Source organism: Rhamphochromis longiceps, linkage group LG17, assembly GCF_057381845.1.
Source record: "Rhamphochromis longiceps isolate RC_006_pf linkage group LG17, R_longiceps_female_GT1.1, whole genome shotgun sequence".
In the NCBI taxonomy this organism is placed as follows: Eukaryota; Metazoa; Chordata; class Actinopteri; order Cichliformes; family Cichlidae; genus Rhamphochromis; species Rhamphochromis longiceps.
The window spans coordinates 17384838-17406679 of record NC_140573.1 but is presented as its reverse complement, the minus strand read 5'-3'; the positions used below and the strand labels follow the sequence as shown (position 1 = coordinate 17406679).

The following is a 21842-nucleotide window of genomic DNA, read 5'->3' as shown; positions in this document are numbered from 1 at the left end:
CTAATCATGGAAGGGTCCAACAAACTGGAAGGATAAATTAAAAGAGGTCTGTTGGCTTTTGTTTTCAGTGTGAAGCTAACTGGGTCCCCGTTGTCATAGAAACAGGAAGGTTTCAGAAGCGAGGTGTGAAGAGGGGAGTCAGTATGGATCAGACCAAGTATCTGGACCAGTTTCGAGTCAGACTCTGTAACAGTCTGTGCTTCTCTAGTTCTATTTACCATCTTAAGGAGCCGTCAACATCATTGCATAGATCTCTATGATAAACGGACCTTTGGAAGGCTGACCTATTACAGTTTCCATACTGTGAGGGCTTTGAGAAGACATTGAAGGCATGAAAAAAACCCCACTTCAGTGGATGATGAGAGTCAGACCTTAAATACTGATCCGTATGCAGACTCTCTGATAATAATGCCATCTCTTTAGCTTTCAACATGCTGCTCTCAAACAAACAGGTGAATTAACAACACGGACTAATATGCAACTGCAGAAACAAGCCAGGTGGTGAAAACTGAAGCTTAAGAAATAAGAAAACAGAGAAAACAGCTACAGCTAACAGAAGTGCACTTTGCTCAGTAAAGGTACACCACACATACAAAATAAATAAGATACTATTCAAAATACTATCTAAAATACAATTTTCACTTAATAGCAAATATCTTCACCACCACTGCAACAAAACTTATGACATTGGTTACGTGTACTGGCATTCAGACAGTTAGTAGACTTAGGTTTTGATTCATTTAAACTAACATAATCATCCTGCTGCAAGACAGAATAAATCAATATGTTTATCGATAATTAAATCATGTACAACCCGAGATTTGTAACAGAAGGATAGCAGTAAGAGTGAAAGGGAAAGTTTACAAGAATACCCACTGTGAGCTTAACTAGAACTCTGAGGGTGAATAATAGCCCAGAGTTCAGAAGTTGGAAATGATCTATACTGAAACTTTACAACTAAAAACAATTGTTTAAAAATACTGCTTAAGACGCTCCAGGTCAGGAATACAAAGGAGATCCATTTTCGTTTTGCTCTGACAGGAAATACCAACGAAACAGGAGATTAAAATGACAAGACACAGCAGAACTCTTGTCCTCACTTATTACACAACACCACTTGGAGGTGAGAGGTCTTGGAGGCCCATCAGGACACACAACATGAAAAACACCAGATGGAGTAAAGAGAAACGCATTAATCAACAGAGTCCCTAAAATGTTTCAGCTGAATGTGCATAAACTACAGTCGCACACTCCATGAGTGTGCCTGCATAGATGCCACAGTCATCTGGACAGATAAATGTATGTTATTTTTCAGTTTTGTATTCCAAATGCATTTGGAATGAAATAATCCGTTCTACTTTAAACGGCCAAGGCTTTATTTGAACAGGTCTCCATCTGCATAGAAACGACTGCGTAAGAGATGCAGGCCATAAATCTTTTTTCTTTATCCTTTAACCTCGGTTTCTCTACTAGAGGTCTGGGAGCTTGAGGGTCCTGCATATTATCTTTGCAGTTTCAAGGACTGTGCTCTTCTGGACAGAAATCTCAGATGTTGCTGGAGCCACCTGTCTATCCTCTTCATGTAATCCTTTCTGCTGGGGTTACTTGTGTAGTAGAATTCCAACAGTGCCCTGTTCTCATCTCTCATCTCTTGCCCACTTTTGCCTCCTTGTTTTGCCTACTTCTCATCAGTGTGTCCTGGTTCCTCAACACCTGACATGGACCTTGTTAATCTAGGCTAAGGACTATGCCATCAGACTTGGAGGTGATGATTCTTATTCCCTCCACTTTGCATTCTTCTACGCTTTGTTGATAATCCAGGATCCCATCACCTGCAAAAAACAGATGCATTGTTCGCCCTCTATCTGACGTTTGACTAACAGATGAACTCTTTTTTTTTTCCAGCGCCTTGGCACACTTAGCACACTGATCCCCCTGTAATTGGAGCACACTGTCCCTTCCCCTTTACCTGGTGGGACAAAATGGCCCCAGCCAGGGAAAAATTAGGAGGTTCCCCACAGAGAGCCTTCTAAACCAGCAGGAAGGCTGTCTGGTGCGGCTCTGTCCACTGGGCCAGATCTGGGGCACCCTTACAGGTGAAAAGTTTGGCATATACCGCCGGTAATAGCCAGCCACCACATATACTCCACCCAGGTGTCACTATGGATGATAACGCCATCCAAGTAGGTGGCAGCATATGCAGCATGCGGACACAGTACCAGGTCCATGAGGAACTGGAAAGTGGCTTGGGCTCCAAACAAGCCAAATAGAAGTATGACGAATTGGTACAAATCGTATGCAGTGGAGAAAGTCGCTTTCTCTGTAGACTCTAGGGACAAGGGAATCTGCTAGTAGCCCTTGGTTAAATCCAGTGTCATGAAAAAACAAGCCGTGCCTGGGGCATGGGATAAGTGTCAAACTGTGACCCTCATTCACCTTGTGGTAGTCAACACAGAACCGTATAGACCACATCTATCTTTACCACGAGAACTATGGGGCTACACCACGCACTGCACTCTTATATTACTCACATTTTCAGCATCCCAGCCAGTTCCTTCCACACAATTTGTCTTTTATTTTCAAGCAATTTATAGGGGCATGAATGCAATGTCACCCAAGGCTCTATTAGAGTGGTACAACCGGGCAAGGGGGAGAACACATCTGCAATGCAAATGCAGGAACATTGAAGGATTATGTTATTTGTTATTTTCACAGTAGAGGACGTGCAAAATGATGCTGCTGCAGCGTTGGCGTTTTCTTTTCTATCCAGATGAGGGCAGTGAGTCTAATGGTTACTATGGAAACTGATCAGCAGTCCTCTCACAGCACATACTGATTTCATAACCAGCTGACTAATGTTTTATGTTTTACATTTACATGACAATTCTATCAACATAAGTGGTTTGACATGTGGTGAGCATCTTGATCTCATCTCATCTCTCAAATTTAAGAAGATAAGGTGAGAGAGACACGTTAGAGAGATTAGAGATGTGGTAACAAAGCTATCCGACACCAGGTTGGGCTTTGACCTGAAAGACTCTGCACTGGCCTGGAGTGTCTGAACTTCAGCTGTATATCAGCACCATCTGCTGCTCATAGCTGAGGCAGGGCAAGGCTTTTATTTTTAAATATCATGCTATTTTTAATTATTTCCCATAGAAATCCCATACAGCTTGTGTTGCTGAAACTTTAATATTGAGCTTCATTAAGTGGTTTTAGTAAGGTGCAACTTATGGCTTAAGTTGGTTGTATAAAAAATACTCCCCTAGTATAGAAGGTATATCACACTTATAACTTACTGTAAATAAAAGAGTTAAAACAAATAAAAGGAAATATTACTACTCTACTTGAGTACTCAAAGCGCTTTATACAACATGCCTAATTCACCCATTCACACAAGCGCATTTTTCTACACCTAAGTATCCAACATTCACACTCCAGTGAATGCATCGGAGACCAGCTTACGCTTCTGTACCTTGTCAAAGGATCCTTAGGCATGCAGACTGTCATAGCAGGGATTTTACCACAAACCTTCTGATTAGTAGATGACCTCTAACTCCTGAGCTACAGCCACTACAAATCTACATCTTCACTTGATTTTTGCAACTCCCCCCCACCCCCAACAAAAAACAAAAAAACCCCAAATCATTTGGTTGTAGTTTCTTGTAAAGATCCATCTTAATCAATGTACTCTTGAAGCCTCTATTATAATAAATGTCTCAAGCCTGAAAAGGGTTGGAGCTGGGCCTCTAGTCAAAGTAGGTCAAACTGGTGTTGAAAGGCCTTTAATCTTTGGTCTTGCCATGCTGTTTCTTTTTCTCCAGTGGAGCCTTAAGCCTTCCATTGTCCTAGGCCTGAAGAATATTGTCTGATATTGTGAACTCTGTCTTTTTTTACTATTATTGCCTGCTGCTCCTGAACTAGCTCCATACTCCTCATCTGCATTAACTGCTTGTTCCTACGTGTTTGAATGGACTGAGAGAGCAGTGAACGGTGGGCAGGCATATTGCAGGTGAGTACATCTTAGGTAATTGGTTGCTGTTTTGTGATAATGCGTTGAAGTGGGTTTGTACTCAGACCTGTCCACAGCAAAGCAACAATGACAAAAAAGAAGAGTCAAGCATTGTTTCACTGAACGAATCACTGAAGACAGATAAGAGAGCAAGGTTAAACAGGGCACAAAACAAAAACCTTCCTCTAATCTCAGAATTTAGTGAAACATCTAACAGATCATCTGCAGTTCCAGTGGTTTATTTAAAGAGTTTCAATCAGGTTTCAGAGCAGCGAAACTCCGCGGTGATCTGAAAATGATGTGCCGGGAGTTGTGCTGTTCTCGGCCGCATCAGTAACCCTCGAGCTCCCGGCTAGCTGTCGAGCTGGTGGGTAGCAGACGCCTCTGAAAACGTCGAAGCACTTTTGCAAATATGGGATATCTTGATAAACCGAGCAGATATTTGATGTTTACACAACTACTTTCTCGCCTGAAAATATGTTAAAAGTTTATTTTGTGACCCAGAAAGATTAGTATGAGTAATTTTAAAACTTAGTAGCGGCCGCCATTGCTGGAAACTGGAGTTTGGCTGGGCCGCGCTATGAATTCTGGGATATGGTAGTAATTTGGACAGCCTTCGGCGCGTCGCTGTGACGTAATCGGTCTACAAATGTGGCCTCAGGAGGATGCAGCCCATGAATTTGGACATGTCCAGAGTATAATCGCAGCCTTTGCGGTTAGAAAATTGCACTTGATCATGTCGCGATATTATCGCAAATGCGATATATCGTTCAGCCCTAATTTAGGCAACGTACGGTAAGTGAATTATCTATGGAAGCAAACAATCACATGTAGTTCTACAGTCTTATGCATCACTAAGAAAACTATCCTCATAAATTGATATAAAAATGTATTACTTAATATCAGTGGTGTATGGTGGCTTTTAAAGGAATTATTAACAACTTATTCACACTCCATCTTCTCTACATGTTAGGCAAGGTAGGTAGCAAGATGAGACTCATCTGTTACGATCATAAGTCACTAAGGTTATCTTTCTTGATCATGCTTGTTGTGTCCGTACAAAGTGCAGATTGTACTAACTGAGCAGTGAAAGCAGACCAGCAGCAACTTGCCTCTCATTCTGGTCTCTCTTTAGTTTACAGTCAGGCCAGAGGTTAACCTACAATGCGCATGCACAAACCAACAGAAGATAGCTGCTGGCCCTTCAGCTTGGCCAACTCCAGTCAGTGTCAACTATAGTTGGACACAACCTCAGAGACAGAGACGACTACGCTTTTCAGTGAAATGAAATATGCACAATAGTGGCAACAATAGCTAACTGCAAGCACAAGATGGCAGTAATGTAAAGGCTGGATTCAAATATTCATTGACAGGCTAGGAGCTTTATTATGGAACGCCAGGACTGCCATAATGAATTAATTAAATACACCATTAAATAATTAATTAAATGTGGCAATAATTAATTAAAATTGGAATTAATTAATTAAATAAATAGTTATGACACATGTAATTAATTATTGACACATTTAATTAATTATTTATGTATTTCACATTTTAATTAATTATTGACACATTTAATTAATTATTGACACATTTAATTAATTATTTAATGATATATTTATTTATTTCATTTTGGCAGTCCTGACGCCTGGCTCTCGTCATGAAATAATTTTATCTGTCAGCCTCACCCATCAAACTCAGGGGGCGGGGTTAACGCTGCCCATGCAGCTTCTCTAACATTTGATTGGTTGCCGTGCAAAGTAAGTCAAAACAGGTCGATCCTAGAAAATCGATTGCTTGTGTAGACTTGGGGCAGCCAGTTATCCCAGAATGCAGATCAAATCACAAGCAGCAATGGTGGTGGTGTAGTTTTAAAATACCCCGTTTTTCTGTCACCAGCTACACTTTTAACAGTGTTTTAGCCGCGAATGTCGCGACGTATGTCTGGTCAGGTTGTCAACATAGAACATGTTTGCAAAAGTGCTCAGATGTTTTCAGAGATTTCACTAGCTCTGCTAACAGTTAGCATGCAGAGTGCACCGAGGGGGGTACGTTAACCGGTTTGTTTACATATTCCACTCTCCGTGTTCCACATGTTGCATTCGCAGATTCTCATTTTCACCGAACGATCGTCTCTTTCCGCCTGGTCTTGTGTCTCTGTGCTTCTGTAACATAAAGAACGAGCTGACATTTTTCTCACGAAACCAGCGATCAGCTCAACAGACCCTCAGTTTACCTGCATGCATCCTCCTCCTCATCTGTCAGCTGTTTAACACCTGCTGCTAATTCAAGAAACACGCCTTTGTACAGTTAAAGCCAGCAGTTACTACATGACGGAAACACCAACGTTATCTCTTTTATGTGTTTATACACAGGTCACGCTGATTACTGAACAAAAACCCAAAGATCAGATGTTAAACAGATTTATTTGCTCTCTCTCCTCCTTAAACATGTTTTTAATGTTAGTTATAATTCAGAATTGGCGACTGAAACACGTAGGACACATAAGAACATCAGGAAATAAAACATCGATAAATATAACCTCAGTAAAAGAAGTCAGCGGGGGTTACTACAGCTGTGTACCGGGGCCTGCCTCGGTGGGATTGCTTGCGAGGCGAGCGGGTCTATCCCACGCTTTGCCGTGAGACTGGGCAGACATCTCCGAAATCATCGAAACACTTTTGCAAAGAGGCTGTATCTTGACAAACCGACCAGACACATGAAGATTAAACCACTACATTCTCGGCTAAAAAAATATTAAAACGGTATTTGGTGACACACAAACAGGGTTTTTCAAAGCTCAGTTCTGTTAGCTTCCACATGCCGGTTGTTGTGTGCTAGAAACAATGGCCACCAGGCCAAAGCAATGGTTTTGACTCGATCAGCGTTAACCCCGCCCCCTGAGTTTGATGGGTGAGGCTGACAGATAAAATTATTTCATGATGAGAGCCAGGCGTCAGGACTGCCAAAATGAAATAAATAAATATATCATTAAATAATTAATTAAATGTGTCAATAATTAATTAAATGTGTCAATAATTAATTAAAATGTGAAATACATAAATAATTAATTAAATGTGTCAATAATTAATTAATTAAATGTGTCAATAATTAATTAAAATGTGAAATACATAAATAATTAATTAAATGTGTCAATAATTAATTAATTACATGTGTCATAACTATTTATTTAATTAATTAATTCCAATTTTAATTAATTATTGCCACATTTAATTAATTATTTAATGGTGTATTTAATTAATTCATTATGGCAGTCCTGGCGTTCCATACTTTATGACAGTGCAGTGCTGCCCTCTCTTCCCTTTAGCTGTTAGTGATCTGTCTGCAGCCTCACTTCTTCTCCTGTTGTGGGGTGTGTGTGGCCTCAGGCCTTTAGTATTCTGGGTTGCTGCGCATTGCTCATATTCTTCTTTTCCTTTTTCTTTATTTTCTTTATTTTTAAGTGCTGTATGTTTTTCTGTTTTTTTTCCTTACAGGTGCAGGTTAAAGACCGATTGGGTTTTTCCACTTGTGATCTGTCCTCTTATTCTTATCTTTTCATGTATTGTCTCTCTTTTCACTCTTCTTCCTGCCCGTCAACTCTGGCTTCGTCATATTACATAGTAGTAAATAGTAGGAAATGAATACATAAAAGAAAAGAAAATCACAAACAATAGGATACTATAAACTTATCTTGGAAAAGCAAATATGTTTGACACAACAGTGTATTCAGATGATGAATCTGATTGCAAGAGCTGCCAGACATGACAGTTATTTAAAAAGAAAATATAAACTCCATACGTGATGTCTGCCTTGTCTAATAATCAACACACACGTGTATACACAGACTGAACATCTGTGATTTTGAATATAGACATGTGAAAACACAAATATTTTTGATTAATTTATTTAATTCCTATTCATGCCTCAATGAATTCTAAAGGAAAATCATCACAGCTTCAAGTATGTGAGGTGCCATTCACAGTTTAAAATACTGTGAGTTTACACATACTGGTGTGTAACAGGAAGGACTGGTTGGTTGTAAAGATATTACCTTCCAGGTAATTTCTTGATTCTTGATTTGAATTTTCATTCATCCTAAAGATGGATGAAAAAAGTTGTGTTTTAATTTTTCAATAAGTTAATTTTAGATAAACAACAGTAACATCTCTGTTTTAGCGTAAAAATCACCAGGGATTTGAGGCCATAGATTTTTGGAAGGAAGAAAATTTAAATTCTCATCTATAAAATGTTACAAAGGTAATTCTTTTACTGCTTCAGTATTGGTCAGTAGTGTGGATATGTGGAGATGGGAGTGGTACAGCTAACCCTGAGCCAAAGGTTTGATCTGTTAGTATACATATGTACAAAAGTCTGCCTGCACCAAATACATGCTAAAACAACTCAAACACATTGTTTTCTATTAGAAATGAAACTAAATAATAACAGGAAAGTTAAGCAATTTCTTTCGTATGGACTTCGCTATGAGTTTAATTTCCACTTGTCCCTCTTTTCTTTTTTGAAATCCAGTCTTCCCTTTTAACTGAGCCACCAGTACGCGTGCACCTGGACCAAAATAAGAAAGGGGGAAGTGGGGTCAGACCCTGGCTGTATGCTATTCTTTGTTGCCAAACCCTTAGAATCACTTTTCTCCACTTTATAGCGCCCCTGCTCACTACTCAGCTGCTCACACAACTGCTCTATACTATCCATTGTCTCCCACTCGTTTTAGCCAAACTATATATCACCAAATTTGTTTATTTTTAGCAACAAGCAACAAAGCAATAACAGAAATCCCATTGTGATTGTTGTGATCTCTCCAAAACTGCAGTGTAGTTGATTTATTATTATTATTATTATTATTATTATTATTATTATTCATAATGACAATAATTATAATAGTACTCTTCATCTTCATCATCATCATCATCATCATCATCTTCATCATCATCATTTCAACATTACTTATGGCAGGCGAGCACAAACTGTGACAGCAATGACGCCTTATTGTGAAATCTCACAAACCGGAAATTGACAGTTAGCATTCCGTAGCTAAACTATCAAGTGAGTGTGTGAGTGTGTGTCTCCAGTTGTGAAAATGTTACCATTATCTATTAAAGACGACGAGTATAAGCCGACCAAGTATAACCTGCTGCTGAAACTCTCCGGATGGTTCAGGTAATCTTCGCACTGCTAATAGCGGCTAAAAGGGAGCCATCTAATGATAAGCTGCTAGCCTATTGCTGGCCGGCTAGCCTAAATGAATCTGTGCCACTGTTAGCTTCCTCTGCATTAAATGTTTTTTATAAGATTGTCAGCCTTCAGGGTTTGTTCTTGAACGACAGTTATACGTATATATAATTTCTAGGAGTTGATGACAGGGATTTGTCTGCGGTCTGTGGCTCATGCTATGATCTGTGCTGCTGGTTTTCATACTGTTGTGTGCTTTTTGTAGGTCTATCCTCGCCGATAAAACTTCCAGAAATCTGTTCTTCTTCCTATGTCTGAACCTGTCCTTCGCCTTTGTGGAGTTAACGTATGGTATCTGGAGCAACAGGTAGGCTAACATAGCGTTAGCATCAGGCAGTGTACGTGTGTGTGTAATCTGCTGTTTTCAGGATGTGCCACGTATGTGTTCGTGTTAGCATGGAGGAAGCCAGAGTGTGTTAGTGTCGGACGTCTTTAACCTGAAAGCAGAAGTTGCCATTAGCCAGCAGATACACAACCCACACTACACAAACTTTCCAAATCTTCCCAATATTTCTAAAAGTGCATCCTGAAAAATACCCCCAAAATGAATAGCAAATCATTATTATTATTATTATTATTATTATTATTATTATTATTATTATTATTATTATTATTATCATCGTTGTTGTTGTTATTAGTGTTAACAGAAGAAGAAAAGGGGAATAAATATTTGTCTGTCTATACCTAAGAATGATTCGTTTTGACTATTTCAGGATTTACAGAGAGAAAATACTGTGACCTGATGGAAAATGAACAATATTAACTAGTAATAGAGTGAAAAAGTAAGGGATTAAATCATCAGTCAGCCTTTCCAAACTCAAAATATTCCAGCGCTGAAGCACAGCTGCATGGGAAAGGCTCAGATGGTTTGGACATGTGCAGGGAACAGAGCTCCCCGTTCTTGCAAAGAATATTTCCGCATGTCTTAAATATATTTTTTAAGTGGAGCTATTCTGCTCATTTCCAGCTCCATTTTATTGATTCTTGAATTTAACAAAAGCCACATTTCAAAATGGTCCTGTTTGACTTACATTGGGACTTCATCCATTGTCTGAAAAAAGCTGCTTCATTCCTCCTGCTGCTCTCCCTTTAAACTTTTGATTGGCAAACAGAAGTTTTGAGCAGCATGTGGGTGGATCTGTGCTCACAGCCAAACCTGTGTGCCAGAAATGACCATATTAGGGGGTATCCACTAGAGGTGGGAATCACCATACATCCCTCGATACGATATTATCACAATACTTAACGTACGATACGATATTATTGCAATTTTTTAAAATATTTTGCGATATTCAGATTCTACACATAAAGGTAAACTTTATCAATATTCATTTTATCTAATATCAAAGTCTCACATCAGGGCTTTATGGTCAAATAGCTACTAAGAAACCACTACTAAGGAAACGTAACAAGGAGAAGAGATCTCAGCCTCTCTGTGAACTCCTTCAAGACTGTTGGAAAACCATTTCAGGTGACAACCTCATGAAACTCATCGAGGGAATGCCAAGAGTGTGCAAAGCCGTAATCAAAGAAAACTGTGGCTATTTTGAATCTAAAATGTAAAACATGTTTAGAGTTATTTCACATTTTCTTTGTTTGCTACATAATTCCAAATGTGTTCATTCATAGTTTTGATGTCTTCAGTGAGAATCTACAATTTAAAAGTCATGAAAATAAACAAAAACAATTAAATAAGAAGGTTTGTCCAAACTTTTGACTGGTAGTGTATGTGTGACAGAAAAAAAGAGGAAAAGGGTGATGGGTGCCGCAGATAAAACGACGTTTTTACGTCGTTTTATCTGCGGCAGCATTAAAATCTTTTCAGATGCTCCTGTTCCTTAATGAATCTCTTTACATGTTTGTCATGTGTTCAGTTTAGGTCTGATCTCAGATTCTTTCCACATGTTTTTTGACTGCACTGCCCTGCTGGCAGGTCTGGCAGCCTCCGTCATCTCCAGGTGGAGATCCAACGATAGCTTCTCCTACGGGTGAGAACATCCACTCTGAGCTCTGTTCTGGTCTCTCACTGACAGTCAGTGTGTTTAATCCGTCTGTGTCCTGTCTGTGTCTCAGCTATGTGAGAGCAGAGGTTCTGGCAGGCTTTGTCAATGGGCTCTTCCTCATCTTCACTGCTTTCTTCATTTTCTCGGAAGGAGTTGAGGTAACACATTTGCCACTTTACCTAAGTTTAACCATCACATCTACAAGGTGTGTCTGCTTATTATGCAGTGCCTGTTATAGCATTACAAGTAGGCCAACATAATGGATTAAAAGAACTGGTTCTTGTGGTTCTTCTTTTGTTTTTCTGTACTCGAGCACTCAAAATGCTTTATACAACATGCCTCATTCACCCATTGACACAAATGCTTTTTTCTACACCTAAGTGCTTTGTATCTAACATTCACACTACATTGAATGCATCAGAGAGCAACTTGGGATCAGTCTACTGATATGAAAATCATAAAGCTTTAACATCAGCATCAATAGTTTCATGCGGATGGAAGCCTATAGGGAGAAAGCCTTCGATTTGATGAGATTGTTTGATTGGTTGCTGTGAGAACCAGTCGAACAATCTTTCTTTGACTCTGAGTCAAATCTTTTCTGGATTAGGTTTATTCACTGTAAACGAGGTTAAATAATGGCTTAAATGACATTGACCAGCTATGGCTGCGACATTTGCACACCCTGATTCATTACTGTCAGAGAGGTACTACTTCAGTCTAGAAATAATTCTTATGTGCAATTTATTAGCACCCATGTAAGGAAAAAAATTTCCTGTCACTGTCCATAAAAACTGATCAAATCAATGAAATAACAAAATTTCACTACATGGTTTTTCATATTACACACATAATGGCAGGAATGATGATGGAGCTTAGTTAACCTGAAGTAAAGTCGCATCCGTCAGTCTTCAGCAGAAGAAATCCTTTTATCAGATGAGCCAAATAATATATTCAGTACCAGTACTCAAGAACAGTTATCCCCTACCCATTTCTACTAAAAGGACCATAGTCCAAAGACATGCAATTAGTTGGGTTAGTTTAATTGGTGATTCTAAATTGCCAGGGTGTACCCTTCGTCTCACTCTGTGGCAGCTGAGATGAGGCTTCATCCCCCTGTGATGCTGAATTGGATAAGTGGAAGAGAATAGATGGATTTATTATAACAACAACAACAAATCGGACAGCACAGTCAGACTTGCCTTTTGTTGAGTATATAACAAGAGTATATACAGTAGATCACCCAGTTGATTAAACAAGGTAAGAACAATGAGTCCCTTGTGTAGGTTTTTGCATCTGATCATGTGTGCTGTATCAGTTCTCCTAATACTGCAAAAGTTGGGGTAGAAACAAATCATTTTTACTCTTGTAGTTACATAACCTTAAGCTTTAACAGGGCATGCTGAAATTTAGTGAAAATACGCCTGCCAGCATGTGACCATCTGTCTCTGTTTGTCAGAGAGCTCTAGAGCCTCCAGATGTTCACCATGAGCGGCTGCTTCCTGTCTCTGTAGCCGGTCTGCTGGTGAACCTGGTCGGGATCTTTGCGTTCCAGCATGGAGGACATGGGCACTCACATGGAGAGGGAGGTAATACACCTGAAGGATTGAGCCTAGAGTGTCTCTGCCGCTCTTGAAGTGCTTTGAGTCGATTCCGCAGTTTGGATCCAGTGAAAATGATGTTGTTTTCAGCATTCATAGCTGTGCGGGCTGCACTGATGCCAGTGTGTAGTTACATTTCTAGAGCGCAGATACAACATGGGGTGTTAGAAAGGTTTGCGGTTACGCTGTACCTTCACCAGCCATTTTCCACAGAAAGTTTTAGTCATACCTCAGCCAAATTAGAATATGGCATCTTTAGTGTCAACTACCCAGCATTATATCCTACATTTTTCATGGATTCCTGGGCTTTACACATAAAAGCCTCATTGTAATGGAGTTGGGAATAAATAAATGACATTATTGGAGTGGAACCCTCATAGCTTCTTTTGTTCAATCAAGTAGAGCCTGTACAGATCAGGCATCTGAGTGCAACTATACAACATGTAACCACACGTCTCATTTTTACATTATTGTTGCAACTCTCTAAAATGTGTTCTGCAGACCCAAACACTAAAGCAGGTCTCTAAAACTTTGATATTGTAAACCTGGTAGATGTTCGAAGCTTTTTATAGGGACTCTGCAACTCTGTAGACCCTCTGTAAATCAAGTGAACTAAACTCAGGCTCAGTTAAACGTTGCTGCATGCCACTAGAACATTGATACATCTGTGCAGAACCTCACAGGTCGAGTGCAGCCTTGTACAACTTCACTGCAGATCTTTGCTTGTCTGACGTCTTCTTCTCCATCCTCAGACCACGGACACAGTCACTCTCTGTTTAATGGTAGCACAAGTCACGGTCACGGTCATGGAGGACATCACCACCACGACAAACATGCAGATTGCCACAGTCATGGAGGACATCACCACCACGACAAACATGCAGATTGCCACAGTCATGGAGGACATCACCACCACGACAAACACGCAGATTGGCACAGTCATGGAGGACACGAGGAACCACACTATAATGGTGAGAGTCTGACAAAGGAAAATGCTGCATGAGAATGCCACAAACACAATTTAGACACTTCTAGCCCTTTTCCATTAGTACCTACTTAGATTGGCTTGGCTCAGTTCGACTCAGCTAATTTTCTATTACAATTGAGGACCACCTCGTGAGGGTCATTATAGCAATGTGGCCGCACGTCCCGTGATGTCATTTTTATACAACATGAACATGATTGTTGGTTTGATCTCTGGCTGCCTCGGCCTGCATGCCAAAGGTGCTGCCCGTGTCGTCATCAGTGTGTGAATGTTAGAAAGCTTTCTATCTAGCACAGGCATGGTATGTGAATTTGTGAATATGGTATATTGTAAAAAAATGTTTGAATGCTCATGTAGATTTAATAAACTGCCATCAGAATCTCACGGTTTTTCATTTAGTAGTAAAACAAACCTGCGTGGTACAGACTTCCTCCAACCTCACTTTTTGCGTTTATTTATTTATTTATTTTTTGCTTTTTAGACGAACTGCAACACCTGCCGGGAAAAGGCTCCAGCAAACAGATCCTGCAGGGTGAGAAATGAACACACACACACACACAGTGCTACACTAAACTACTGGGGTGGAGGGGCGTTCCCAAAGTGCTCCCAAAGCGCTGTGTCTTCTGAGCATGCAGTACATAGCATCCTCATCATCTTAGCATTTGGTACCCTGTACATTTGTCCTCTGATCCCCGAGAAAATTATGTGGTCACATGTGCTCCAAGACAGTAAGAACACTAATACATATAATAGCAATAGTACCAATATTAAATAATACAATATATTATAGAATATCTCTAATAAATTAAAATGGCTCTAATATATAACTATCACAGTATGTTACACAAAGTTGAAATTATGGTGCCCCCTTTCATACCGACTTTATTTTCTCTGTAGAGGATGTGATAGGAAGTGTGTGCTATTGCAGTGTTTATTTGTACTTTAGATGTAGGAATTGTACAGCAAGAGGATCACAAGCAGGAATGATTTCCTGTGTCGTTTAGTGGTGCATTTTGGGTAATCTCAGTTTCTTACCGAACGTGCTCCTGTGACTGGCCAGCATGTCATAAAGTGGGTGGGAGATATTGTCCAGCATTGTCCTTATCTTGGACAACATCCACCTCGCCGACACCATCTTAAGAGAGCCCACCTCCACCCCACAACACTACTGGTCTTGTGGATCGGTTTGTTGAGTCCGTTGGCATCTGCAAGTGTCAGCCTGCTGCCCCAGCATGCAACAGAATAGAGGATGGCACTGGTCACAGCACAATTCTGGAAACTGCTTAGCATTGTCCGACAGATGTTAAGACCTCAGCCGCCTCAGAAAAGACTGCTCTGGCCCTTCTTGTGGAAATAAATAGTGATCAGGACTTAAACCAGAGTGCTTTCAAACTTTTGCACTGCTCCTTTTACTTAAGTAAAGAGCTAAAGTACCTCCTCCTCCTGAGCAGTCACATTTGTGAAAGTAATTCTGTCAGATTTAACAGTGGTGTACAGTAACTACAGTTATTACTAGCTAGCTCTGAAGGAGTATAATTATAAATTTCCTCCAGTGTAAGTCTTTGAGAACTTCACGCTACATGTTAGATTCCATCACTGTACATGCAGCAGTTTGTTCTATTTTTTATTTAGCTTAATTTCGTAACTATACTTACAGTTGGATTTGTAGTATTTTAGAAGAATTTAATTTATGCCAACCATTTAGAATTATTAGTTTCTGCACTTATTTTTTTAACCTATTTTAGTATCTTTTTCATTGTCTTACATAAACTAGTCTGAACTTGTTGTATTCTGATGACTATGTATCAAAACTGTATCGATGTGTGTTGTATCTTTGTGTTCCAGGAGTCCTGTTGCATATTATTGCAGACACTTTGGGCAGTGTCGGTGTGATCATCTCCGCTCTGCTGATGCAGAAATATGATCTAATGATTGCCGATCCCATCTGCTCCATGCTGATCGCCATCCTCATTGGAGTCAGGTGATACTTCCTTATCACTTCTTACTGTTTAATGTCTGATTTAGCCTTGGCCAGGGAATTTACGTAGAGCTATGATGTAACCTACAGAAATGGCTGCCGTCGTTGCTGCCATTTCTGCGTGTGCTAGTGCATATGGGTTAAGTATGTGCTGGTGTTTTACACATGCTGCCAGCTGATAGAAACAAATAAAATGCTGGACTTTTTTCAACTTCTATGTGCATGCCCCTCACGTCATTGTGGTCAGCGATTTGCTGACATATGTGAGTCCTTATATTGATGCTATTATTATTATTTCTTATACTGAAGTGATGATTTTTTTGTGTTACTGAGAATACAAAAACTGTGGCCTAGACTTAACGCTACAGCAGAAATTGCCAGTAATTCGTAAAGTGATTTGATCAGCCAGTATTGGTCTGGACAGTAATACTGTGCCTTTTTTTTACTCTGGTATTTTATATTCAGTTTCATTTACATAGTGTCACAACAGTTGCCTCAAAGTGCTTTATATTGCAAGTTAAAGACCCTACAGTAGTAGAGGGAAAACCAGAACAATCAGATGACAGTGAGAAGGATAAGCTCCCTTTTAACAGGAAAGACCTCTGGCAGAAATGGACTCAGGGAGAGGCAGCGACCTGCTGCGACCACTTGGGGACAGTAACAGGGCAAAATACGCACAGTAGAAGACACCCGAATACATGTGTGTACATGCCCATGATCGGATGATTTAGTGCACAGTGCAGTGAAATAAACATTTTAATTCTAGTTAATTATTTTATCACGGAGTTTTCTCTCAGTGCTGCTGTTGATTTCTAAGATGATGGCTGCACATTTGAGCTGTGAAACTTACTGTCCCAGTATCATCCCAGTAGTATCCCAGCCTGATAAATTAGATGTGAAAATTCCCTCAGTTTGATGCATATCAAAGTGAAATTAATTTTGAACAATTTAATTTGATTAACTTGATGTGTGTCCTGTGTTTCAGCAGATTAGAATCACATATAACAACATTTATACATTTTCAAATTCACCAAATGAATAAACAGACCTTCCTTTAACAGTGCGGCACACAGTTTGAGCTTCACCCAACGGTTTTAGAAAGGAACAGCTTAAGAAGCTGCACATATAAAACATATTCCCCTAGCAGAGAATAGGGCTGCCACAAACGATTATTTTGATAGTCGACTAGTCACCGATTATTTTTGCGATTAGTCGACTAATCAGATCATCATCCATTGGACATACAGCTTATTGCACCAGCAGCATCTGCTCTTATATAACTATCATTAGCTTACAGCTTTAAGTGTTTAAGGTATGTGCTAACTAAAAATAAAGACAAGATGATAGTTTATTAAATTTTAATGAAATCTGCAGATTGTTGTGGTTTAATAAACTCCTTGCTATCTAAAATATAACAGGACACCGGAGTAAATTCTTGAGCATCTCACACTTCTGATAATCAGCTGTCTGCTTGACGTTTATTCAGCTGTGTAAAAACTTTAATCTCAGCCAAACCGATTTACTCAGGAACAAATAAAATACTAAAAAAAGCCAAACAATAACATTTTGAAGTTATCTAAGTGACTTATATATATATTTAACCTGAGTAGCGAAAGACGGCGGTCGGTTTGAAAACGATTTGCCGGGAGTCCGGTGTTCTCACGGCTCTAGTTAGCCTAGCCTAGCCTCCGGCTAGCTATCGAGCTAGTGGGTAACAGACGTCTCTGAAAACGTCGGAGCACTTTTGGAAAATATGTGGTGTCTTGATAAACTGAGCAGATATTTGAGGTTTACACAGCTACATTCTCGCCTAAAAATATGTTAAACATTTATTTTGTGACCCAGAAAGAATAATAAGAGTAAAACCAACTAGCTGCCACCATTGTTGGAAACTGAGCTGGGCCGCGCTATGAATTCTGGGACACAGCTTCTTCTTCTTCGGGGTTTAACGGCAGTTGGCATCCTTGTACATGCAGTGCTGCCATCTTCTGTTTCAGTCTGTTATTACACTCTTAAATCCTGCTACTTATTCCTGCGTCTTTCAGGATCTTACAAAGCTTCAAACGACACGTCGACTATTAAATCAGTCGTCGACGATTTTGATAGTCGACGTAATCGTGACTAGTCGACTAATCGTGGCAGCCCTAGCAGAGAATCTATAATAAGCTTAAAACCTGCCGTAAATAAAAGAAACAGTGAAAATGTGGCACTCCCAGCTGATTTTTAAACTAAAACTCTGAACACAACCTGCTCCTGACAATTTCAGTTTAGATCCTTTGCTGCAGACTCAGAGCTGTTTTGAGATTAAATATCAAACAAATATCAAACAAAAGCTTTATTCTACGTGCAAATTTGATGTGGGGTCAGGAAGCACAGTGTAGGTGTTCCGTTTTAAGATCAGTACATGGACTGTAAAGTTTATTTGTCAAGAAATTCATGAAGTCATTGCTAGTCAACGTCAAGGGACTGGCTGACTCAACAGAGCTCTGACTTTTTGTCAGCCTGACTTCAGTGCTGAGGAGAAACCTAGGGTCGTTCTTATTTTCTTCAATCAATCAATCAAGCTGTTCTAGCTTTACGGAGGGTTTTTTATAAAGCGGCAAACTATTCCTCCAGGCTAAATGATCATCTTCTAAATTTGTGATATGCCATTTTCTCTCCAGCTTTTGAGTTGTCTACTTTAAGGTGCGCTTTTGAGGGTTATACCAGGGAGTCAAATACTAGTCAGGCTGTCTTTTTCACAGGAGCTACAGCATCCAGAGTCATACGTAGTGAAGGGGTAAAATTATTAACGAGATAATCGACCTCTGTTGGAGTAGTGTTAGTGCAGCTGCTCTGCTCTGTGTTGGTACAAGGAATTGAAGAAGATAACTGTGGATGATTATATCCTTAAACTTAGTTACAGCACTTTAAGAAAGACATCTACTGTGACTAAAACTACTCTGCACTGCTGTGTAATTATTTATTGTAAATTTAAATGTTATCATGAAGTGATAAGACGAGGGTTTTCAGGAAACACTGTTAAATGCTCAGTTTCTATGAACATTTAACAGCAAGTAATATTCCCTTCCATGAGTTTTATATAGTGCTTTTGAGCCTTTATAAAGGACTCTTCTAGTCTTGCTGACCACTCGGAGTGCTTTAAATTAAAGTTATTAACCATTGTATTCTCTATATCATAAGCACTTGACCTCATATCCATGACCAATTTAAAATCACAAATTAAGCTAACATTACTCATAGGAAAGCCTAAGCAAAGATTCAAGCCAGGAACCTTCTTCCTGTGAAACAGCAACGCTAACCACTGTTCCACCTTACCACCCAGTAATCTATATTACTTAATTTCCATCAGTTAAAGGCAAATACTTGGTCTTTAAAACTTTTAGGCAGTAACTGTATCCACCCGAAGATCTAAGGGAGCTGATGGGTCAGTGGGTGATTACTTCACATTTTCCTATCTGGAACATGAACTGTTCTTGGGTCGGATCTGGTCTGTGGCATAACAGTGATGTACGCCAAAAAGAAGTGAACCACTCTCTAATAATGAAAACCCAGATTCAGGCCTGAAGTCACTGCAGGACTGTGAGAACCTTTTTTTTTTGGTTTCTCTTTTAATGATCCCTTGAGTATTTTACATTCTTTAGTAGTGCTCATGATGTGTAACTTTGTCTTATCAGAAACATATGTTAGAGAAGCTCATTTCCTTCAGATGATAGCAGACATTCCTTAACATCTTACAGATCCTCCTCATTGACTACTAGAGCTTATGGATTATCAATCAGGTTTCAGCTCTAAAGTCGAATTCCAGAGAAAAACAAGCTGGAAACAACATCTGCCTGGAAGAAAGAAAATCAATCAAAAACTGACAGACTCTTTGGAAAATGGTTTCCACTAATGTAAAGAATGTCCAATTAGTATTTAATGGAAGCCAACATGCCAAACCACTGGTATTGTCCTTTATACAGTCCTGGAGTCTGTTCTCGAATCGCTGGTCTTCTGAATGTGAATGCAGTGGTCAGATTTCCCAGAAATCCAAGATAAATGGAGTTCATGTGTGCTGATGTGGTTTGATATGCTGGAAGTGAGCACAGCTGCCAATTTAAAGAGTCAGCAGAGTGGTGCTGTGGTTAGCTGAGAGGCCTTCACATAACTGCAGGTATCAGGTTTCTGCAGCTGGAAAGTCAAACTCATCATGGAGCTGAACTTCAGTTGTAAATCTACAGATTCTGCAAATGAGTTAAACTCGGACCCATCTTAAGAATCTCTACAATTTTGAACTGTGGTTCATGGTACATGCACCACAACTTGGACTTGGACTATGATTTCAAAATTAGTTGACTAGTGGCATGGATGTTTGCACGAGTGTATTCTTGCACAGCAGTGGAACAGTATTGCAAGTTTTTTTTTTTTTTTTTTTGTCCTCCCTTGTTTTCCTGTTATGTTACATCTTTGACTTTTGTCTCCTGATCCTGGTTCTGCTGGAGTTTTCCTTGTGTTAAAGGGGAGTTCTTCCTTGATTCTGTCACTGCTTACTCATAGTCTGACTGCTGGAATGTTTTTCTCCAAAATTGTGGGGTCTTACAATGCAGAGTGCCGTGAGGTGGCTGTTGTTAGGAACTGGCACAATGTAACTAAAAAAAAACAAGACTCTCTACTTTCTAAACTTTCTCTCTTCTATCATTTGATCCTCAGTGTGGTACCGTTACTGAAGGAGTCTATTGGGATTCTAATGCAGAGAACTCCATTTTCACTAGACCATGCCCTACCAGAGTGCTACCAGAGGGTGAGTAGTGACCATACTCAATGTTCAAAGAAGAGGTAGGAACTGAGCAAACATCAGTATTTAGCATAAAGTTAGATTTTGATGTACTTTGTCAGTTACTTGACAAATTAATAATTTAAAAGTGTATGCAGCTGCATTTCCTGGAAGTCTGATTTTGCACAGATCGTCTTAGGATGCAGTTAGTGGAATAAGAACCAGTTCTTTACTTGTTGCAGGTTCTGGCAGTTCATGACAATAGAAACCAAAGGTGCCACTGAATAGATTCTGTAAATATGTATTTTAGCGTATAAACTGTACATTTCTTGATACTATCATTAGTAAGTAATCATTTGTTTTAGTAGTAGTAGTAACAATTGTAGCACTAATTTAAGAAGGTAATTGTACCTCAAGCCCTTGAATGGAGTGGACAAGTCTGATGTTTGTTTTGTTGTGGCCAGGTGCAGCAACTGCAGGGAGTGTATAATCTGCAGGAGCCTCACTTCTGGACTCTGTGTACTGATGTTTATATCGGAACATTAAAGCTGCTGGTCGCCCCTGACGCTGACACCCGCTGGATCCTTAGCCAGACACACCACATCTTCACGCAGGTACCTAAACACAGCTTCATTCAAGTACACTGTACCTGGTGGCAGTTGAAGTTGTAGATGTAGGGTTGTGTCAGCAGCACCATTCTTACAAACTTTACTTTCAGTAGCAGTATTGATGGTTTGATGGTAGTAGGATGTCAACATAGTATTCAGCCACGATGAATGGTTTTGTCTCCACAGGCAGGAGTTCGGCAGCTGTATGTTCAGATCGACACAGCTGCCATGTAGAAGCTGCTAATATTCCACTACACTTGGGACCAATCGCATTCAGTCTACTTCTGCAGGTGACTTCTGACCCCGACAGTCACCACAGCACAGACTGGAATAGGGGGAGGGCTCTCAGAACTGATGAACTAAAACAGCCCCACCCACTTTCTTAAAAATAAAAATAATAATAATAATCCTGCTCACAGTGGAAATTCTGCCCCTCCCACAAAGAATTATGGGTAAGTGCCTTTGACATGAGACAATCTGAGCCCCTTCCAGCACCTCTGACATCACTGCTCAGACTTGATTGGTTGACAGTGCGTGTGAAGTCACTCTGTATGTGCCAAACCATGTGACCGACCAGTGGATTTAAGCCTTTTTTTTTTTTTTCTTTTTAAAAAATAAATATTTATTACAGCTGTAATAAATAAATCTGGTT

General features: G+C 39.7%; 1 protein-coding gene across 1 annotated transcript; it reads left to right on the top strand.

The window, feature by feature from the left end:
* The first annotated feature begins 9040 nt into the window (after window positions 1–9040).
* slc30a7 (solute carrier family 30 member 7) lies at window positions 9041–21835 on the top strand. Its single transcript, XM_085385868.1, has 11 exons — window positions 9041–9190; window positions 9468–9569; window positions 11137–11250; window positions 11336–11423; window positions 12722–12851; window positions 13616–13834; window positions 14330–14380; window positions 15694–15829; window positions 20519–20609; window positions 21047–21196; window positions 21377–21835. The coding sequence occupies exons 1-11, from the start codon at window positions 9111–9113 to the stop codon at window positions 21422–21424; spliced, it is 1209 nt and encodes a 402-aa protein (XP_085241994.1). The 5' UTR covers window positions 9041–9110; the 3' UTR covers window positions 21425–21835.
* The last annotated feature ends 7 nt before the right edge of the window (window positions 21836–21842 follow it).